At 36.9% G+C, this 19,301-nt stretch overlaps 1 protein-coding gene across 2 annotated transcripts in view; it reads right to left on the reverse strand.

The window, feature by feature from the left end:
- Positions 1-19,301, reverse strand: part of SIPA1L2 (signal induced proliferation associated 1 like 2) — a gene marked incomplete at its 5' end in the record, with an annotated part of 75,639 nt that overhangs the window by 22,852 nt on the left and 33,486 nt on the right. For both annotated transcript variants that reach the window (XM_084261880.1, XM_084261879.1), the window contains 6 exons: positions 661-885; positions 4,381-4,769; positions 6,742-6,845; positions 7,255-7,358; positions 8,829-8,912; positions 12,469-12,726. In XM_084261880.1, the coding sequence (XP_084118006.1) occupies positions 661-885; positions 4,381-4,769; positions 6,742-6,845; positions 7,255-7,358; positions 8,829-8,912; positions 12,469-12,726 (1,164 nt within the window). The remainder of the gene's footprint in view (positions 1-660; positions 886-4,380; positions 4,770-6,741; positions 6,846-7,254; positions 7,359-8,828; positions 8,913-12,468; positions 12,727-19,301) is intronic.

Here is a 19,301-nt window from a genome sequence, read left to right on the forward strand (position 1 = left end):
TTCTAGACTCTCCTGAAGAGACAGTCAGATATATGCACACTTAATCTTTGACTTGTGAGGTCCTACCCACCAGTTCATGCCTGTTTATTAAAAACAAAGTCTGAAAAAAGTACTAAAGAAACACTAAAATACCTCCAACGGGCACTAAGTTTTTGTAATGCCATAGGTCACTGATAAGTTTATGGTCATCTCTGTCATCTGTAACTTATTAGCTGATGTAATGGGTAACATAGTAGTAATGTTTAATAGAGAAACATGAGGAAGTAAGGTTTATCCAACTCCAAGTTCCTGGAGTTTTCTAGAAAAGATCTTTAAGATCTTATTAAAATTGTAGCTTCTTAATTGTTTCCTAGAGATTCAAAATGGAAATTTATAATGTCTGATATAGCATACATTTTTGCCTACCCACTTGTTGAGAAGTATCTCTCAGTTCATATTATTTGACACAGGGGAAAAAGATGCAGCAGTATAGAACAGAGAAGAAAACAGTATCCTGCAGGTAATGTCTTGTTCTCTTTGTTTCAATGTACCCCTGATACATAAAGGTACAGACCCCCCCCCCCAGACATTTAAAATTTGTAAGCTTTCATCTTTCTATCCTATTTTAAAATTTATTTTCATTACCCTTCTTCCCCCAAGAAAGTTGAATGGAATTCTTACTCATGGCATTCGGAAATTTCAGATTCCTCGGGTGTAGGACTTCCTTCAGACTTTTTCCATCCAATGACATATTTACTCACTGCTCCTTGTCTGTGGTATGGTTTTGAAACAGACCCAGAAACCTGTTGGCTACTATTCTGTGACACTATATAGACTTTGGAGGTATCAAGGGAGCCACTCTTTTTCGAGCAGTGTGTTGATGGGCTTCCTGAATGATGTGACCCACTGAAAAAGTAAAGAAAACACATAAAAGCAAAAATGAAATTTGCTATATGACGACTCATAACAAATGCTTTGCCTGGTATGCAGATGTAATGCTTAATGTTAAGCTCTTTCTCAAGGTTAAAATCAAGGTAGCAATATTGGTACAGTAATTCTCTTTATACTGCAGCGCATACATTAAAGCTCTTTGAGAATCAGAGAATTGTGATGAGATTCCAAACCAAGTAATGTACATAATTCAACTTGCTGAAATGTCAAGGCAAACTGATATGAATTAAAATTAAAATACTAAGTTCAAGTTATATATATATAATTTGTGCATAAAATTTGAAGTAAATATGTACATGCACATTATTAATCCTATAATTCCATTTATGTCAAGAACCACATAGGGAATTACCCCAAGTATCTAATTATAAAACTTATGTGCTTTTCAATTCATGCATATTTTGCCAGTTCACACCAGTTTAAGCCATGTCTTTCATTCAGAGTACCATTTAGAATTTAATATTAACTGAAGTAAATTTCAGTTCAACAAAAACAGTCCTTTGGAAAATTTTAATAGCCTCTTTTATTATGAATAATAGCACTAGTAGGCACTAATGAAACCGTTTACTGAAGACTCTCAAAATGGTTTACAATGAACTAAAGCAAACACTTCCTTGAAAAATAAATTTCTTCTTTTCATCTTGAAGAAGTAGTAATTGAAGCATAAAACAAGTGCCCTGCCTAAAATCAGAGGCTGCAACCTGAAGCAGCAGCAGCTCCTAACATTCATTGTTGATTTACAAATACCAAAACTAGTGCAATCTTTTAATCTAATCCCAAAGGCACTGGATTAAATCACAGGGGAACAGAAAGTGTTGCTGCAAGCAGAATGGACATGGTTACTTTGCTGTCCATGCAGAGTCAAATACAAGGAATGCACATGCATAAGTGTCATTAGATCAAATTAAAATGCCCACTGTGGAAAAAAGTTGAACCATTAACAATTTTGGTCACAGCTAGTATGTGCAATTACTCTTAAACCAAATTTATCTTCTCTCCTCTCTCCCCATTTTCTCCCCAAATTGTAGCAACAAGATTAAAAGGTTTGGGGGAAGAAAATAACATGGATGAAGTTAAAACCTTTTTTTCTTGCTGTCCTTGCAAATATGCAAAGCAGCGATGTAAAGATGTGGTGAAGAAAATAATTCCATTATGAAAAATTCAAATCTAAAGATGAAGCAAACATTGAAGCACAATGTAAAATACATGTCAGATTGACAGCAAGGACATTATCCAGAGGATTTTAGACTTCTGTTTGTAGCTATAAATAAATAAAGCAATATTTTTTGAAGTGAAGAAATGAAATCTTTATAAAAGTCTGGTTTTACGTAATGTGTTCAATGCAATGGCTGGAACAAGCAGCATATACTTTTAGGATCCAAAAGATAGGTTCTAAGGTTAGAAATAAAGCAAAACTAAAGGCAATGAAGCTAAGCTCTCTCAGCTACAGTAACATGAAAATATTTGGTAATTTGTGTGCATAATTAATATAAAATAGAAGAGACAAAACCATTAATAACAGAGTTGTAAGACAACATTGTGCACAGCTCAAGTTAGTCTTGTACTGTGAAATACTGTTTCACACAGCAGGTCTAATTCTGTAAATCTTACTTGGACACTATAGGATTAGTTTTTTCAGGGGATTATTTATCTGATGATGTTAGAAAATCAGGCCAGTATCTTTCAATGAACCAACATCTTTCCCATGCATTGCACTTTATCTGTTTAGTAAGCAGAATGCGATTTTAATAAAGAAATGTTGCATTTATAGATCAATGACATTCCACCAGCCTACGTGCTCGATCCTTGAAGTTTTACACTGTTTAGCTACTGCAGAACAAGTGTGCTAATTAACATTAATAAAATAATTGTGAATGAATGCCTCAATAGTGTTAGAATTTAACCGTTATGGATTATGAAGTACAAACATGCTTATATATTAACTCAACTTTCTAATGTCTGTGTGAACATGTCAGTGTTGCATCAACATAGCTGCAAAAGGAGATATTTTTTAATAATGTAGGCCTGAGGTGCTACATAGGAGATGTCAGCTTTTAGACTCAACTGCAAAATCATTTATCAATCCAACAAAATCTGAAGAACATGTAAGCAAATTTTAAATAAAATAGTTGGGTCACATAAGTCTGACACTTTCGTATAGGAAAAGGATTTGGCACACAAATTAGAAAGCCATCACTTGAAAACATTGCTATTGCTGAAGTGTAAGGTTTTGAGCCTAATATGAATCGCCATCTCAACAATATTTACTACTTTGGAAATGCATGGGTAAGGAACTTAAAATCTATATGACTTTAAAAAAAAATTAATTAATCCATAAAATGTCTATTCCACAGAAGTGAGCAGCAGATTACTTAATGGCTGCTTGTCACTTTAAACATGACAGCTGGCACACAAGTGCTGAGAGTACATATTCTAGGCATTAGAAATTATTTCAGCTCATTATGATGAAGTCCTAGAAGCACTTGAGAAGTCTCAATATATAAATTTAAATTTCAACACACAAAACCCAGAGTAAATCTGGAGTTTCTATGTTATCACAGAGGTAGTGAAAGCTTAATGTAAAAGCATTAAAAAGTTTTCACAATAGTCTATATACTGTCTTCTGTAACTTGTGGAAAAAAAATTAAAAGCTCAGATTCAAGCATGCAACACTAATTGACTCATGTCAGCATGTAAAGAAATGAGGATATAGGATATTATTTGGTTATTTTCCTGTACTGATTGACATTAAAACCAGAAAAATCTGAGGGAATGAAGAACAATTTCCCTCCATCCTTTACAGAATGAAAACCTTAACACATAGACCAAAGCTTCAACTTCAAAGTCACCATAAAATTGGGAATTGGGAACTAAAGGCAACCAGCTGTAAAAGTGTATTTCAAAGCTGGCTTTCCAACAGATGTGCTGTGCACACATTCCATTGGTAACAAAAAGAAGAGCTGAAAATCAATCAGAAATTCAGTTCAACAAACATTATTAAGCATACATCACAATAATGTAAATTAGGGGGACGGTATGCAATGCAGTTACACTGTATGAAAAGATTATCCATCACTTCATGTAAAAATTGTCCATTGCAGTTTCTCCGATTTCTCTCACAATAAACTCCCAGGTAATTAAAGAAAAGATACTAATTAAGTACAGACTTCATTTTTACTCAGGGACCTTTTCAAACTTTAAAAACCTAAGCAATATGCACAAGGTCACATATAAAGTCTCTGTCAAATCTGGGAGTTGGGCTAGCTATGCTTTTTAGGGTCATCCAAAATTACCTGAAAATTGCTACATTTTTTCATATGGGCACTTAACTACAACAAAAAATCAAAATCAGTGAAGTGCACGTTCAAAGAAAGGAAAACAGATTTAGAATGAGGCTTCCCTGTACGTTAATCTATAATCCATAATCCCTAATTTGTAACAAACTCATACCTGGAATGAGAGGAGATTTCACTTAGGTCTCCCATACTGCCTTCAGCTGTATGACTGGTAGAAATAGCAGCGGCATAGCTGTGAACAGCATAGATTTTAGCTGCATCATCATCTGGCCCAGGAGTTTCAGAAGACTCTGTCCACTGCTCAGTACGACAATGTACTCCAGACCTGCTGCCAGCAAGGTGCAAAGGGGCCAGAAGAGGAGCGGGCATGCAGGGCGCCGTATCAATTCCACTGTCAGTAGAAGCCCCCTTTATATAAGTTAATCCAAGCAGCTCAGGATCCATCAGATCTCCAGAACCAAAGTGCTTTTCATCACTGTTGCTGGATGTATTACTGGATAGGGTGTTGCTGCTGGAGTGGCTTGAACAGCTTTTGTCTCCAATCTTAACAAGAAAACAAACAAGAAAAGAGTCCCCTCAGGTTAAATAGTAAAATAATTATTTTCATACAAATTACTGAATTTTTGCCATTCAAAGACCATTTTATTATTTTTACAGTATGCTATAATATAACTGCAAAGTATGAAAAGAGGTAATTATACCACCAGTTTCTATGAAATTAATTCCACAACTGGCTAGACACATTAAAGATTGATGTCACTGCAAATAAAAAGGCTCTAGTTCTATCTTCTATGGCAAATCTTAAAATCACACTTGAATTTTCTGATTATAGGACCTGCTTAGCAACCATAAAATTGCATTTCTGAACACTTGAAATAGGCATTTGATAAAGCCAGAAGCATTGGTAATTATTTGTTTAAACAAGCTCTACTGCAAAAACACTGAAGATGGAATTACGGTTGGCTTTTTCTCAATGTGGGTGAAATATGCAGCTTATTGGATCAAATCCAATTGGTTGTGTGGCTAGTTAAATTGAAGCCGATTGCAATGTATGTGTACCAGATGAAAGTAACTGAAGTCATGGGGCCCTAAGCTAAGCATGGTTATTGAAGTGGAACAATTATGTCAGGCATTTGTGTCAATAAAGTTGGAGGGTTTTGTTGGTTTTTTAAAAAGATGTTTTATAGAGTTGGATTAACTGATTTATGTCACATAGTAGCATAAGGGCAGATAGACTTCTATTAAGTAGAATGTAAATGGGAAAGGTGACTAACTTTTTTACGAGATCCCCCTCCAAGCAGATGCATATAAACACAGCTGCTGCTCACACATTAGAGCAGATAGACAAGGCAACCTTTCCAGAAATGATATTTCTATTCCATATAGAAATTATGTCCCCAAAATTTGAGAAAATCCTTTTAGAAAAAAAGGAGGGGTTCCATTTGCATTCTTTCTACCCTTTACAAGATGTCTGTCACCTTAAAAACAATGGACCAATTGATAAAAATACAATGAGCAGTTTTTTGGAGAGGAATTTGGAGAAAGGTGTCTGGAGAAAAGGTATGTCACTTCTTACTGTGAAGGTAAAATGGAACCAAAGTGGAAAGAAACAAGGGTGGGGGAAGCTCAAAGGCATAAAATTAGCCTCAGAAGTTGTACTGCATATATGAACCATCTCAAAAATTTCCTGTATGTTTCTGTACATACACGCTTAGGCACCTTCCTGGCCCTGCAAGCAACAGAGAATCTGGACAACAGCTATTCATACAGACATCTTGAACTGCTCAAAGTTCACCATGGCCAAAGCTTAGCATCATTTTATGCATTTCTTTCTGCCAAGTGAAATTACTGTATGAAAGCTCTGCATGGCTCTAGTTGTTAAGTATTGCTACAGATTATGTAGTGGAGCAAGATTTAAAAAAAAAAAAAAATAAAAAAAAATCAAATCATCTCAGCAGAAATGATATTTATTCCAGGGGAACAAAGACAGCTTGAGGATAGTCAGTGAAATCTGCCCCCCGTCCTTCCCTTAAGTTAAAACTAATAAAAAGTAAGTTAAAACTAATAAAAAGACAGCATAGCCATTTCTCTGGCTGGCAGAGTCTCATATGGCAAATAGAGCTGAACAGAAAGGGGATGCACAAGAGAAAATTACCAGAGATGACCATTTTTCTCTGTTTTACAGGATTTAACAACAAAATGTCCTGATTTTATCCGTATTATCTTTACAATAACGCTGGTTCTTTCTTTGTACAATACAGTACTTTTCCACCTGCACTTACACATATGCACATGCAGGCAAACACAAACATGTCCCCATTAGGAAATTCTCCATTCAGATCCCCACCAACCTAAAAGCTTGAGAGCTCCCATTAGCACAAACGCTTATTGAAGTTAAGTAAATCCAGCATTTAACTTCGGTATCAGTGCCTTGTTTAATGCTGATTGTTACATATACTGATTCTAGCTTCCTGTCAACTTCAGCTTAAGAACGACAGCCAAGTGAAAGACTTACATGTGAAAGTTTGTTTGGTGACTCCTTGCCACTGCCTTCTTTCTGTAAAGCCCGGTCTTTGTAGGAGCTCAGGACTTTGGTCGATGGTGTGTGCCACTTGGTTTCTGCCATAAATAATTGTGTTTTAATTTTCTGAATGCTAAAGAGATGAGCATACTGTACAACTGCAAAAGGCACCTGGCTCAGCATCAGGGTTGAAACACGTAAACTCTCTGGAATCTGAAACGCGTGTCCGCAGAATTTCGCTAGATCTAGTTTTTCCAATGATAATTAAACAAAGTTGAACCTGCTTTTCATTATTCATAATGCTTTCTGAAGTCAGGAACATTTTGTTCCAAGTATTATCTAAATATCTCCCACCATATTCTGTGGGACTGTCTCTAACAGTCCCCACTTTCACTGTCATATTACATTTTCTTTGTGTACCCAACCTCCACATCAGAAGGTGGCTGCATTATTATCAACAGGCTATGTTAAGAACACATATTTTTAAGATATAGTGGATTTTATTACCAGAATGTCTGGTTCCTTCCAAAGTTTCCTCCCGTTCTCTGCCTCCTTCACACTCCAGTGAGCCTGAACCTTGGTGATGTTCATGGAGCAAAGGGGACTGGCACCTTTGAAGGTAAGTAGAACATTAAGCTGTTTGTTGCTTTTTTCCCTAGAAAATTCATTACATAATGAACACCACCACCTTGTACTCTTCAAAGCAAATACTCTGTGGGTTTTTTAAAGCAATCATCATCCCCTCATGAAGCAAGTAAAGTAACATTTCCAAACACTGCATGGAAACACCTACATGATATTTTTTCAACAACACAGTTATATCTTTGGGGTGAACAGGCCAAGACACGGAACTTTAAGAAATGCATTTTCAAGGCTATATATCCACAGTTTTTTGCTATGGACAACTATTATAATGTATGCTTAACTGCTTTATGAACTAAGCCCCACAGAAAGTTAACACTGCAGTTTTACAAGCTTTCACACTCTGAATATGAAAGGCAATACCAGAGCCGTTGCTTTGTACTGCACTGCAAAAGTTAAATTATTTCACAAAGCAACACACTAAACCCCAAGATGCTGTTAGAAATAACTCAGCTAGTAAAATGACACAAGACACATTGTCATGTGTTTAGTGTCAAAAAAATGGCTACATTTTTAATTGAATTATTAGCATCTATTTAGTTGCCAACGATTTCAGTGAGTATTCTGAAATTCCTTGAGGAGTCTCCAAGATACTGCATGTGCTACACAGAGTATCTTATCCACAAACAGTCATGCCAAAGCACTATTAAACTTACACACAAGGAGTCAAGCTGATGTTTTTCAATATTCACACTTTTTCTGAAAAGTAGCTTCTGAAAGCCAAGTGGCAAGTCTGGAATGTTTTTATATTATGCCATGTAGATACTGCCATTTGCTCAACATTTTCTAACAGAGGTGTTTTCAGCAGCTATATTTATACAACAAAGTGATAAATTCAAGTAATTGAGAACAGATGTCTCATGTAATATTCTTATAACACGGACAGTACATTAGGGTGGTCATTTATACACACAACTTTGAAAACTTCAGCACCAAGGCATTAACAAGGATGTGAAAGAGCCAACTGTATACCGTAACCGCCTGTCAGGGAGAAGAGACCTCTGAAAGAGTGCTACTTTTTTTTTAAGGAGAGATGCTAGGGAATGGATGCTACTGGAACAAACACAGCAGGAAATAAAACTTCTGGAAACCATGACAATTTTTAAAAATCACATACCCTTCCACTGAAGCAAAAGGAGAAGGAATTATTATTTTATTCCAGTTCTGAGTTAGTAGCTGATTTCTGGCCTGTCTCTGGGAAAGCAAACCTAAGATCTGTTTATTTACCTGAATTGCAAAATAATGATTTGGTCCTAAATACTTAAAGCAGTATGGCTTTAAAATTGTATTGGTATACATGTTACACTAAGATCAGTTAAAATATACTAACACATCTTGCAAATAAATCTACAATACAGAACATCCACACACATTTCACTTCAGAAAGAAGATGCATGAGAGCTATAGCAAGATTTAAAAGAAAAAAAAATCTCAAATACCCGTCATATCCCACTTGCTGTCTCCACTGGCTGCTCCCACTGGGTCCTGGGTCACTGGAAGAGGATTGGTTGCTCGGAGAACTTCTGTAATGTTGACCAGAGTCATTAACAGTGTACTGAGGTATTTCTGGGGTTTCAGATTTCAAATTGGTTGTGCTTCTTTTATAAAATACATTAATTTTACAAACAATGCAGACACAGTAGGAACACTTAATTCTATTCATTTTGGGAATTTACATTTTTACCTTAGTTTCATAAAACTTAAACCAGTATTTTTAAAGTCTATTATTTACTTAATCACTAATAAAGTATTTCCAACTGCACATATAAAAAAGGCACAAAAAGAGAAAGCCTAAGTGCCAAATCCTATCTTCCTTACATCTAGTTCTACTTCTGAACAAATGGAATTACTGAAGAGTAAGAGCAACTGGATTAGGTCACTACATTTATGTATGAGAAGCTCTCATGATGGATCAGAAATGATTGTTAGTCACTTTGCATGTATTTCAATTTTCAATACAGTAATCTAGAAGAGGTAATGCCAATATTTTTTTTGTTTTATTAATTCTTTGACAAAGCAATAAGAAAGTATTTTTAGCAGCAGTATAACTCTACTTATTATTTAAGCTTTTGAGTCTCATGTCTTAACAATATCCCTACTTTTTTTGAATTTCCAAGCAGTTGAAATGCAAAGTTCAAATTTGGTTCTTATCACAATACTAACCTTCACATCTGTGCATATCAGTCCACAACTACAATACAATTCCCTCAGTGATGTTACTTTGAATTGGTCATATTTCCTTTCTTTTTTCTGGTGTGGGGGTTGTTTTTGTTTGTTTTTCTTTTTTAAGGCTACAAGTAGAAACGCGTGTATGTACTCAAGGAAGATGTGAAAGGAAGCAGTTTTGGATTTATGCACAATGCTTTCCCAAGGACATGCATTTAATAAGCGGCTGTACTGTTCAGCTTGAAAATTTTAAAGACAGTAGCTATCATATTTTGTCTAACAGCCAAGCACATATACATACAGTAAGTAGATAGCATAGTGAATAATTTTTCAGCAAGTCTGTCTCTGCTAAGTCATGACAGTACCAAGCCTCTCCCAATCAAGCAAAATAGTCTATAAGCTACAGTTGAATTAATTTGCATGCATGTCCTTGATTCTTACCACTAAAAACTTTGCATTTCTTGCACTGCTTAAGTGAGCCAGCAATAAGGGCTGTAAGTTATGTTCCTATCTGTTTCCAGTCTTCAAACTGATTTTTAGGACACTGTCCTCAAAACTGAGACACTGGTTTGTACTGTCCCAGGCTGAAGAATGTCTAGCCTTCCGTTTGCTGGACATGTGTCTAGCCATTCGCCTACTAAACAAAAGGTGGCTACAAAAGGAGAACTACAAACATTGTCAGTGAATGCCTCACATAGTTCCTTTACAGAAGAGCTGCAGCTGCCTGCTCTCAGGAATGGATTCCAGACTCCAGGTGAAAGGACACACTTGCCTACAAGTGCTTCTCAAGGACTGAAGTACATGGGAACCTCCTGGTACGAGGAACCAGGGAAGTGAGTCTGACTGAAGCTTTACTCTTAGGCACTTGCTATGAGCAGCTGTGACGGAATTTGGCATTTTGTAAAAACCAGAGTAAGGCTCAAGGATATCCTTTTATTTCTTACTGACTAGAGGAGACTCTTTGATCAACAAAAACATGTGGATTACCTTCTGAAAGCCCTTAACTCTCCTGAGGCACTGTACTTGGAGCATAGGTATTCAGATCCCAGTTTTTAATCTCAGCCCAGGATCTGGGGGGAACCTAACTCTTACATGTCACAATATTTTGCTGCTCAAGTCTTTTGCCTTATCTAGCCCACATTTCTGTTGCTTCATCCTCTTTTTGTCTCTAAAAACAACTAATTTATCACTGACTTCAATGGTAACTCATTTTCAGATCAGTTGCTAGAACTTCTCTGTTTTATCAACCTGCTTCTCCTTCTCTGCATTCAATTTGTCTAAATTGATATTGGGTCTCTGAACCACTAAAATCTCTTCATCATTTTCCAGACCTGAACATACATTTTCACCTGGCAAGACTACTTATAAGTACAAATCAACTATACTTCATACTCTTTTTTTAAGCCCGTCTCTCTGGCAAGCCATCAACTATGCCTCTTCTCACGTAGAAAGACCTTGCCAACCAGGTATCTATCTTTTCATGTTTCAAGACCCTCATGTCACAGTTCATAATTTTCCTCTTTTCATTATTTATACTCTAAACCATGTCTTCCCCAGAATAGTACTTCTGCACTGCAATTGTTTTTTCTTTAAGTGATACAGGAATTTCTCCATGATAAAAGATTGGCTTAGCAATTTTTCACATGCTTCAGTGAGTGCTAGAACTGTAACTTGTGTTTGTGATATTTTTTGGAAATGTGTTACGTCAGAAAGTTTCCATTTTTTCCTCTGCATAGGCACACAGTATGCTACATGAAGCTCCATACATCTGCAATTACTTCTAGACATTCGATACATTGTCCATTTACGCAAGATATTATTATGAATTTCAGTAAGAAGTTATTAGGAAAAGCTAAAGCACCATAGTGGCATATACATGGCTTACACAAATGCACCTCTGCTTTTTTCAGGGTGTGAGGAGCTAGGTAAGGGAGAAGGAGAATATGAAAAATCAAGGGGTCATATGTGGGAGTCTGCCTTCCCCAGACCATGATATGGACATATTTGAAAATATGTACCATTATTACTGTATTCATTTCAAACAATGTAAAAAGTCACTAATTTTGTTCTACTAAATTAGACAGGTAGTGTAGCGATAGCACTATTTCGTTATTTCATCCAGATTTTTTTAAACTATTTAAGACTAGTATTTTAGATTTTCATACCAATTAGGTATTTTCAACATGCAGTAATTTTTTTCCTTAGAAATTAGAACTACGTCACCCCATGGAAAAAAGGGCACAAGCAGAAACAATTGCAAACAACAAACGACAGAGAGATCTGCTCAAGACATACGATTTTCCTAAATAATTCAAGGGTCAAATGTATTTTCAAATCTTTTAACTTTATAAATAAATTTTCATTTTATGAAGAATTATGTTTAAATTAGAACAAAACTAACATTTAAGGATACCATCCCATCGTCTAAGAGGTGTTACATATTCAAATCACAAGCTCTGCTCTGTTTAATTAAAAGCAAAGCAAAGCATAAGGACTGGTAATGAGTTACAGAACCCTTTGAAACCATGCCAATAACTTGGTAATGAGATTAAATAATTCATTTTTAAAGGGATGAGTTCATTTTATTTACGCTCATTATTTGTTTAAATAGGCTCCCAAAAGGTGGGGACAGGGCGTTGTTTAGATCAAAAAGGCAGTTTCCCTCTTTATTGCTTTGGGACTGAAGGGGAAGGTTAGCTGTCTGCAGTGCCCAGCAGTACAGTCCACTCCCATCACAAACAACAAAAGTCACTTGTTTCAAGTAGATGGAACTCCAGGCAATGAATGCACTTTATCACAACCTCAGAATTAAAATCACCCTCAAAAATAAGTATACCAAAGATCTGGAAAGCAACGCTATCTGAAGTAAGGCACGTTAGGAAAATGACAGGCATTAAGCGGAGAGTGTATTACCTTGCACCATCTGGCAGTTTTCTATCAAAGGAAGTGCTGCGAGGAATGGCTGTCTGAGCCTGCTGGAGAAGCTGCTGGCACTGCAGTCTGTCAGATGTTCCTAGGATTGGAGAGGCACGAGAGAGAGGCTGCCCAGCGGGAGTCGGCACCCGATGCCAAGTGGTATTCCTTCTGAAAGGGGTTTTATACTCACATGGGGTGCCTTCACTGTCAAGTTTGTATTCCACCATGGGTATACGACAAAGTTCTGAACAACCCCTATGGGACAAATAAAAATAATGATCAGTCTCACTGGAGGGAACAGGAAAAGGAATCTTCCATTCTACAGTTAGAAGTTATACATATTTTTCTTCTGGGTGCAAAGGTGTTCAGATAGCAGTGTATAGGCCTCAGAATTTCCAAGACCATCATGTCAACCAGGTAGGAAACATTTCACAATAAAGGACTTGCTCACATGGGCTCAAAGGATTTTGAACTCTATCCTTGCCCTTCAAAAAAGCAAGAACACTAAGCTTTCATAACAGAATCACCGAATCGTTACGGTTGGAAAAGACATCCAAGATCATCTAGTCTAACCATCCCCATACCCCCTAAATTACTAACTAAACCATGTCCCTAAGTACCTCATCCAATCTTTCCTTGAACACCCTGAGGGATGGTGACTCCACCACCTCCCTGGGCAACCCACTGCAATGCCTAACCACTCTTTCTGAGAAGAAATGCCTCCTAATTTCTAACCTGAACTTCCCTTGGTGCATCTTGCAGCCATTCCCTCTTGTCCTATCACTACTTATCTGCAAGAGGCTGACTCCCAGCTCACCACAACCTCCTTTCAGGTAATTGTAGACAGCAATACAGTCTCCCCTAAGCCTCCTCTTCTCTGGGCTAAATAGTCCTAGTTTTCTCAGCCGATCCTTCTAAGACTTGTGTTTCAGACCCTTCACCAGTTTCACTGCCCTTGATAAATTAATCTACAGCTTGAATTTTACATAACGAAGACTAGCAGAAGCCAAGCATTCAGAAGTCAGCAAACATCAAATTCTTCTATAACAGTTTTAATTTAAATTTCATAAATAGAAATGATTTCTTAATGTACAGAAGTACATATCCAAATTTACAAAACATGTTCACTGCTTTGCAGCAAGTTACATGTTTCTTGGTGATTGAGAGCTTTCCTGTAGAACCCTGCTTTGTCCCCACGGAATGACAGAGCATGCACACTGCAATGCAAATGATTAAGTGCTAGCTTCAAATTTTTCTATTTGTTTTCAAACTGCACTTTCTAATATGTTTCTTCCTGGGGTGTTCTATGCCTGGAAGAGAAATGGGGCGACAGACAGAAAAAACAGGGAGGAGGCAGTGAAGAGAGAAGATTCCTTCTCCAATAGTTTGGCTTACAACTCTGCTTGAAGGTCACAGTGCGGTTAATTCCTAACATCATTCCCAGAAAGTGTAAATTCAGGTAAAAGTAGTGACAGTGTTCCTCAGAGATGAGTTTGCAAGTGGGTTTTTTGCTGTAATCTCAGGCTGGACTTGAATTAAGGGTTACTGTTTCAGAAATCAGTTAATTGAAACTTCCTATCTACTTCAAGCCAGCCCTAGTTATCATTGCAGATATTTTATATTTTCACAATCTGTCTCCATTATTTGTCTGATAGGTAGTGCTTACTAAATTTAAGTCTGCAAAGAAAATACCCCAAATAATACTAATGCAACACGTAAAGTTTAGGTAAGAAATACTGAAAAATTGCTTCTTTGCCTCAACTACAATTCTGTTTGATCCCTTGAGCTGAGTCTTGATAAGCTTTGCTTTTCCAACTAAATTAAAATTGCATAGAAAAAGCATAATAGGGTGTGTGTGTTTACACAGTCTTAATCGGGAAACTGCTTTGGCACAAATGACTTAACTACAAATGCATGGTTCAAATAAATTGTATAGATTCTCATACATTAAATTACTGTGCCCCAAAGTTTCTGAACCAAACACCAAAAAAAGTTTTCATTGTCAGTGTTCTGGTAAGCAGATTAAAAACAGAAATTATAAAAACACTAGGTATGTTATTCAAGGTTGTTGAAGAGAAGATCAATGTGCATCAGTTATGTAGCTGATACTCTGAATATACTCAGTCTGATCCAGCCAAATGCTTCAGGTTGCTGAATTCTGTGGTACTAAACAGGCAAACTGTTTATCCTGTAGTATTAAAGCCTAGCCCCACTGGCACTCAAACATATGAAAAAGGTAAATAAAGAACTATAAACCACAGAAGATTATGCATTGAGAGTGGAGATTAGTAGCCAATGTAGTGCAAGGCTAGAAAAGGCAGTGCTGAAGAGAAGCCAAAGAGGGGTCACTAGCATATTCCAAAACAGAACTCAGAATTTTTTCAAGGTTATCCTGTGATCAGAAATATCAGTATTAAACTCACCAGTAAAATTTGCCATGAGTAAACTCTGCTGGCAAAGCATATCTGGGCATGCTGGAATTTCTTACATGTATGCATTTATTAATTAAAACGTAAAGGGTCACGCTGTAACTGTACATCAAAAGAACACAAATGTTGCAAGCTTAAGAACTCAGAAGGTATGAATTTTCAACATTGTTTTTTGTTGCACATGTAACTTGCATCTGCTTTATTCAGACAGTGGAGTCTGTGGAGTAAAATCATATACTTTCACTCGTGCTTTTAGCAAAGAATTCTACTTCATTCCATGCACAGAAATACAATGTCCATTGAAGAGCTACTACTCAGTGTATAACAATTGTTATGTTTTAACACGTGTCAGTGTTGTGGTTTTGTGTGGCTGGGTTCTGGTGGAGAGGGGGTGGGGGGATGTAGAGGTGGCTTCTGCTAGAAGCGTCCCCCCAGGCCCAACAGAGTAAATACGAACTGGGCTCAAGGCCGGAGTCATTGCTGACCAAGGCCAAACCAATCAGTGACAGTCACAGCACCTCTGGGAATCACATTTAAAGAATAAAAAACCACAAGCAGCTGCTTTTTGCCACCAGAAAAGGGAGTGAGATGATAGAAGGAACTGTGCAGACACCAAGGCCAGTGAAGAGGGTGGGGAGGAGGCGCTGCAGGCACTGAAGAGAGAAGATTCCTCTGCAGCCCATGGAAAAGACCATGATGGAGCAGGTTGTCCCCATACAGCCCATGGAAGATGATGGGGAGCAGAGATCCCACCTGCAGCCCATGGAGAGAGAGGCCTACACCACAGCAGGTTTGCTGGTGTGCGGGGAGTGGTGTGTGTGTGTGTTGCCTTGTGACCCCATGGAGGACCAGGCTGGAGCAGTCTGGGCCTGAGAGACTGAGACATACCCTATGATTTATGATTGAACCCCGTAGAAGTGACCCACGCTGGGGAGGTGTTTTAAGATCTGGTGGCACTTCTCATTATGAGGCTCTGGTTTCACTATGTGAATGTGTAGTGCAATAAATAAAGTTTTATATTGCATGTTGAATCTGTTTTGCCCGTGACGCTGATTGCGGAATGATCTCTCCCTGTCCTTATCTCGACTCCTAAGCCTCTCAACATATATTTCTTCCCTGTCCAGCTGAAAAAGGGGAGTGAAAAATAGCAACTTTGTTGTGTGTCTGGCCTCCAGCAGGGTCAAACCACCACAGTCAGATATTCAGTTTCATTTTTCTGCACTGATTTGTGATAAGAAGGTATTTGATGGCTCCTTTTTTTTTTCCAGCTCCTTTTTTCACAGCATCAGAGAATCTCACAAGAATGACTTTCTGACTGTAGCTTCCCTAAACAAGTAAGATAACCCTAATAGTCTCCCTCTACAGACAGGGAATGAAACTCTAGAGAAACCAGTATTATAAAATGATCAATTAATTTGAGAAGGTCAATTTGATACATCTGTAGCCTTCATGTAGCCCTGAAAATACCCCATTTATTCAGACCACCACTTCAAACTACTTCTATTCTTAAAAATTGTTTCACACTTCTGAAAACCAAAAAACAAGTGTTATGCTCTTAGAATGAGGAACACCATGGACAGGCTTAGTAAAGCAAATTCCATAGAATCATGCAAACTTTCTACTGTAGAAGTATAAATAGAATGCATTTCTCCAGTGCAATATTCAACTGCTTATATCCCAAGATCATTCTTCTCTTCATTAAGTCCCCTGCCTCATTCAGAGCCTGCAAGAAATGACACCAAGGTGTAAGAGTCAATAGCCTCTAGCAATGTAACCTTGATTCATTTCCAGAGTAGATGTATGTTATGTGAATGTAGAAAGTTCTTAAAGGAGAAAACAGCCTAAGATTGATTATTCAATTAAACACTTTCATAAAGTTTCATATAAAAAAATAAAAGACAACAAAGAAAGCCTAGATGACATAGCAAGGTTAATATTAGTTTAGTGCAATGTATAATTTTTCATGTGGCCATATATACACCACTTGTCATTATCTGACTAGGAAGTTGAACAATTAGGCAGGCTACAATTTCAATCATTCTTCCGCTCATTTCTTAGTATTGTTTCACTCCCTCATTCCACATAACTTAAGTGTTAGGAAAAAAACCATTCCCTCCCTGACTTTAATTATTAGGATATCGATTTCACAGTTTGTCTTGGCAATTGAGAAAGTTATAGCATGTAATTGTCATTGTATCCCTTATTAGATACGCCCCATAAAGTACTTTAAGTGCTGTAAATATAGCATGGGTTTTGAAGGCAAAAGGGATTGTTACTACTCTTTAATCAGATTCAGCTTGCTAAGTGGGCAACCAAAGCATGATATAAAAATATCAAACAAAAAGCTTTTCCACAAAGAATAAGAATTTAAACATTTTGTAAAATTTTGCGTTTGCTTACATCACAAAAATACATTCCTCTGATAAATGAAAAGGATCCTGCAAAAAAAGCTACAGAACAACCCTATTTCAAATCACTATAAAAATCTAATGATGTTAATTTAAATGCAAAATGGAACTACGTGACTGTTGTAACTGCCCTCCCCTCCAAATTTCCACCATTAAAATGGAACTACTTCATATGGTTTCCTTTGTCACATAGACTATTTAATTTGAAACTGTCAAACCTATCAGTTAACATTTATATGAAAAATTATGCTCCATAGCTTCACAAGCATTGCCTAAAGAACAGATACTGCAGTAAACTGAGATATATAAAGCCACATCAGTAGCCACCTTGAATATCAGAAACAAAGAGATTCAATTAATTCATGCCTGCAAACCAATAAGGGTCCCCACCCCACACCATGGAACAAACTGCACGTTATCTTGCATGGAAAAAAAAGCTATTTCCTATTGAATATTTAATTGGGCCATTATCTAACTGGTATTTATAATATTGTCATTTATTGCACTGAATAAAGAATATACATTGGCTCTTGTACTTAATGATAGCTTTCAATTAACATTTAATTTTAATTTAATTTAAATTATAATTCACTTTAAAGAATAGGTAAAGACAAATCTGTATTTTAAGATCTTAAAAAGATATTTAAGTTTATGTTCAACAAGTATAGAATATCCATCATCTTTCCCAACTACATTTAATACAACATTTTGAAAAACAGTCTCCTGTTATTGATCAAGTAAGTGTGACTAAGTCTTAGCCACACATCAGAAATCACAGCATTTCCTGTCCTTCACCACAGTTTGGCATTAATTAAATCAATCATTCAAAACAAATCACAGACTCCTACTGTGTATCTTTGGTTCAAGAGCCATATTATCCTATACAAAATTTGGTTAATAAAACCTACTCTTCAATTACACAGAGCATGACTCTATGTTATGCTAGCAGGTCATGACTGCATATTAAAATTTAAGAGCCTACTCTAAAAATCTGCAATATTCAAATGTTACTTCAAGGAGCATTACTTTCTGAAACAATTGTCAAGCAGTCCATTAAATTTTTCAAACTATGTTAAGCAAGTCTTTCAGTATTAATTTAAGACCACATATAAAGGTTCACTAAAAGGCTCGTGCAGTGCCTATATTAGGCAACGATGCCAGTTAAAAAAGGGTAAATGTGAATCTCCATGGAAAAGCTAGAGGCTTTTATATATTATGATCAGAAGTTTGCCACCTTGATAACTACACAAAAGCCTCCTTTTCAGTTATGTCCTACTACCTGGTATGACTTCAATATTTGGACCCTAACTACCTACAGATTTCATGCATCATAAGTTATTTGTTCAGGTAATAACAACATTTAATTTTAGTTCAATGTACCACAGATCTGAACCACTAAGCGGGATGTAGGTCTAGAGAAGAAATAATTGCTGTTCACCAGTTGTATTACACTGCTAAATTATCCCTTACTATCACCATTTCATTTCAAAATACTTCATCTTGCTCACTAAGCAGTCTTTATCTGTATCTAGCAGTACAATAAGTAATTGCATTCTTTTAACTCAAACTACACTGGAAAGTGATCGCTTCTATGACAGTGCACGTTTGCTCCTACAGTGCAGCAGTTCCCACAAGGTGTCACAATGAGACTGAGGACCTGTCATGCAATCTATTAAATCCACACAATAATATGTAGGCTAATTTCACATAATTGCAGGGACTAAACTGAAAAGCAGAATTCAGTGGCTTAGTTTTGCTTAGACACAACATGTGGTTAAATAAGAGATAGACACATTTCCACTTCTCCGACCCTCTGAAGTGTTGGAGGAAACCCCTTGACTCCGCTGACTCCCTGTATCAACTACAGCCCAAGTCCAAGCCATTGGATAAGACTTAAATGGTCTAAAAGACCTCTGGTCAAAAGTCAAGACAAAAAAGTTCTGACATCTCAGAACAGTAGTCACACTGCATCAAAAAAGAAAGAGATGTCATC

The sequence above is a fragment of the Gallinula chloropus genome, assembly GCF_964237585.1.
Source record: "Gallinula chloropus genome assembly, chromosome: 3".
NCBI classification, from domain to species: Eukaryota; Metazoa; Chordata; class Aves; order Gruiformes; family Rallidae; genus Gallinula; species Gallinula chloropus.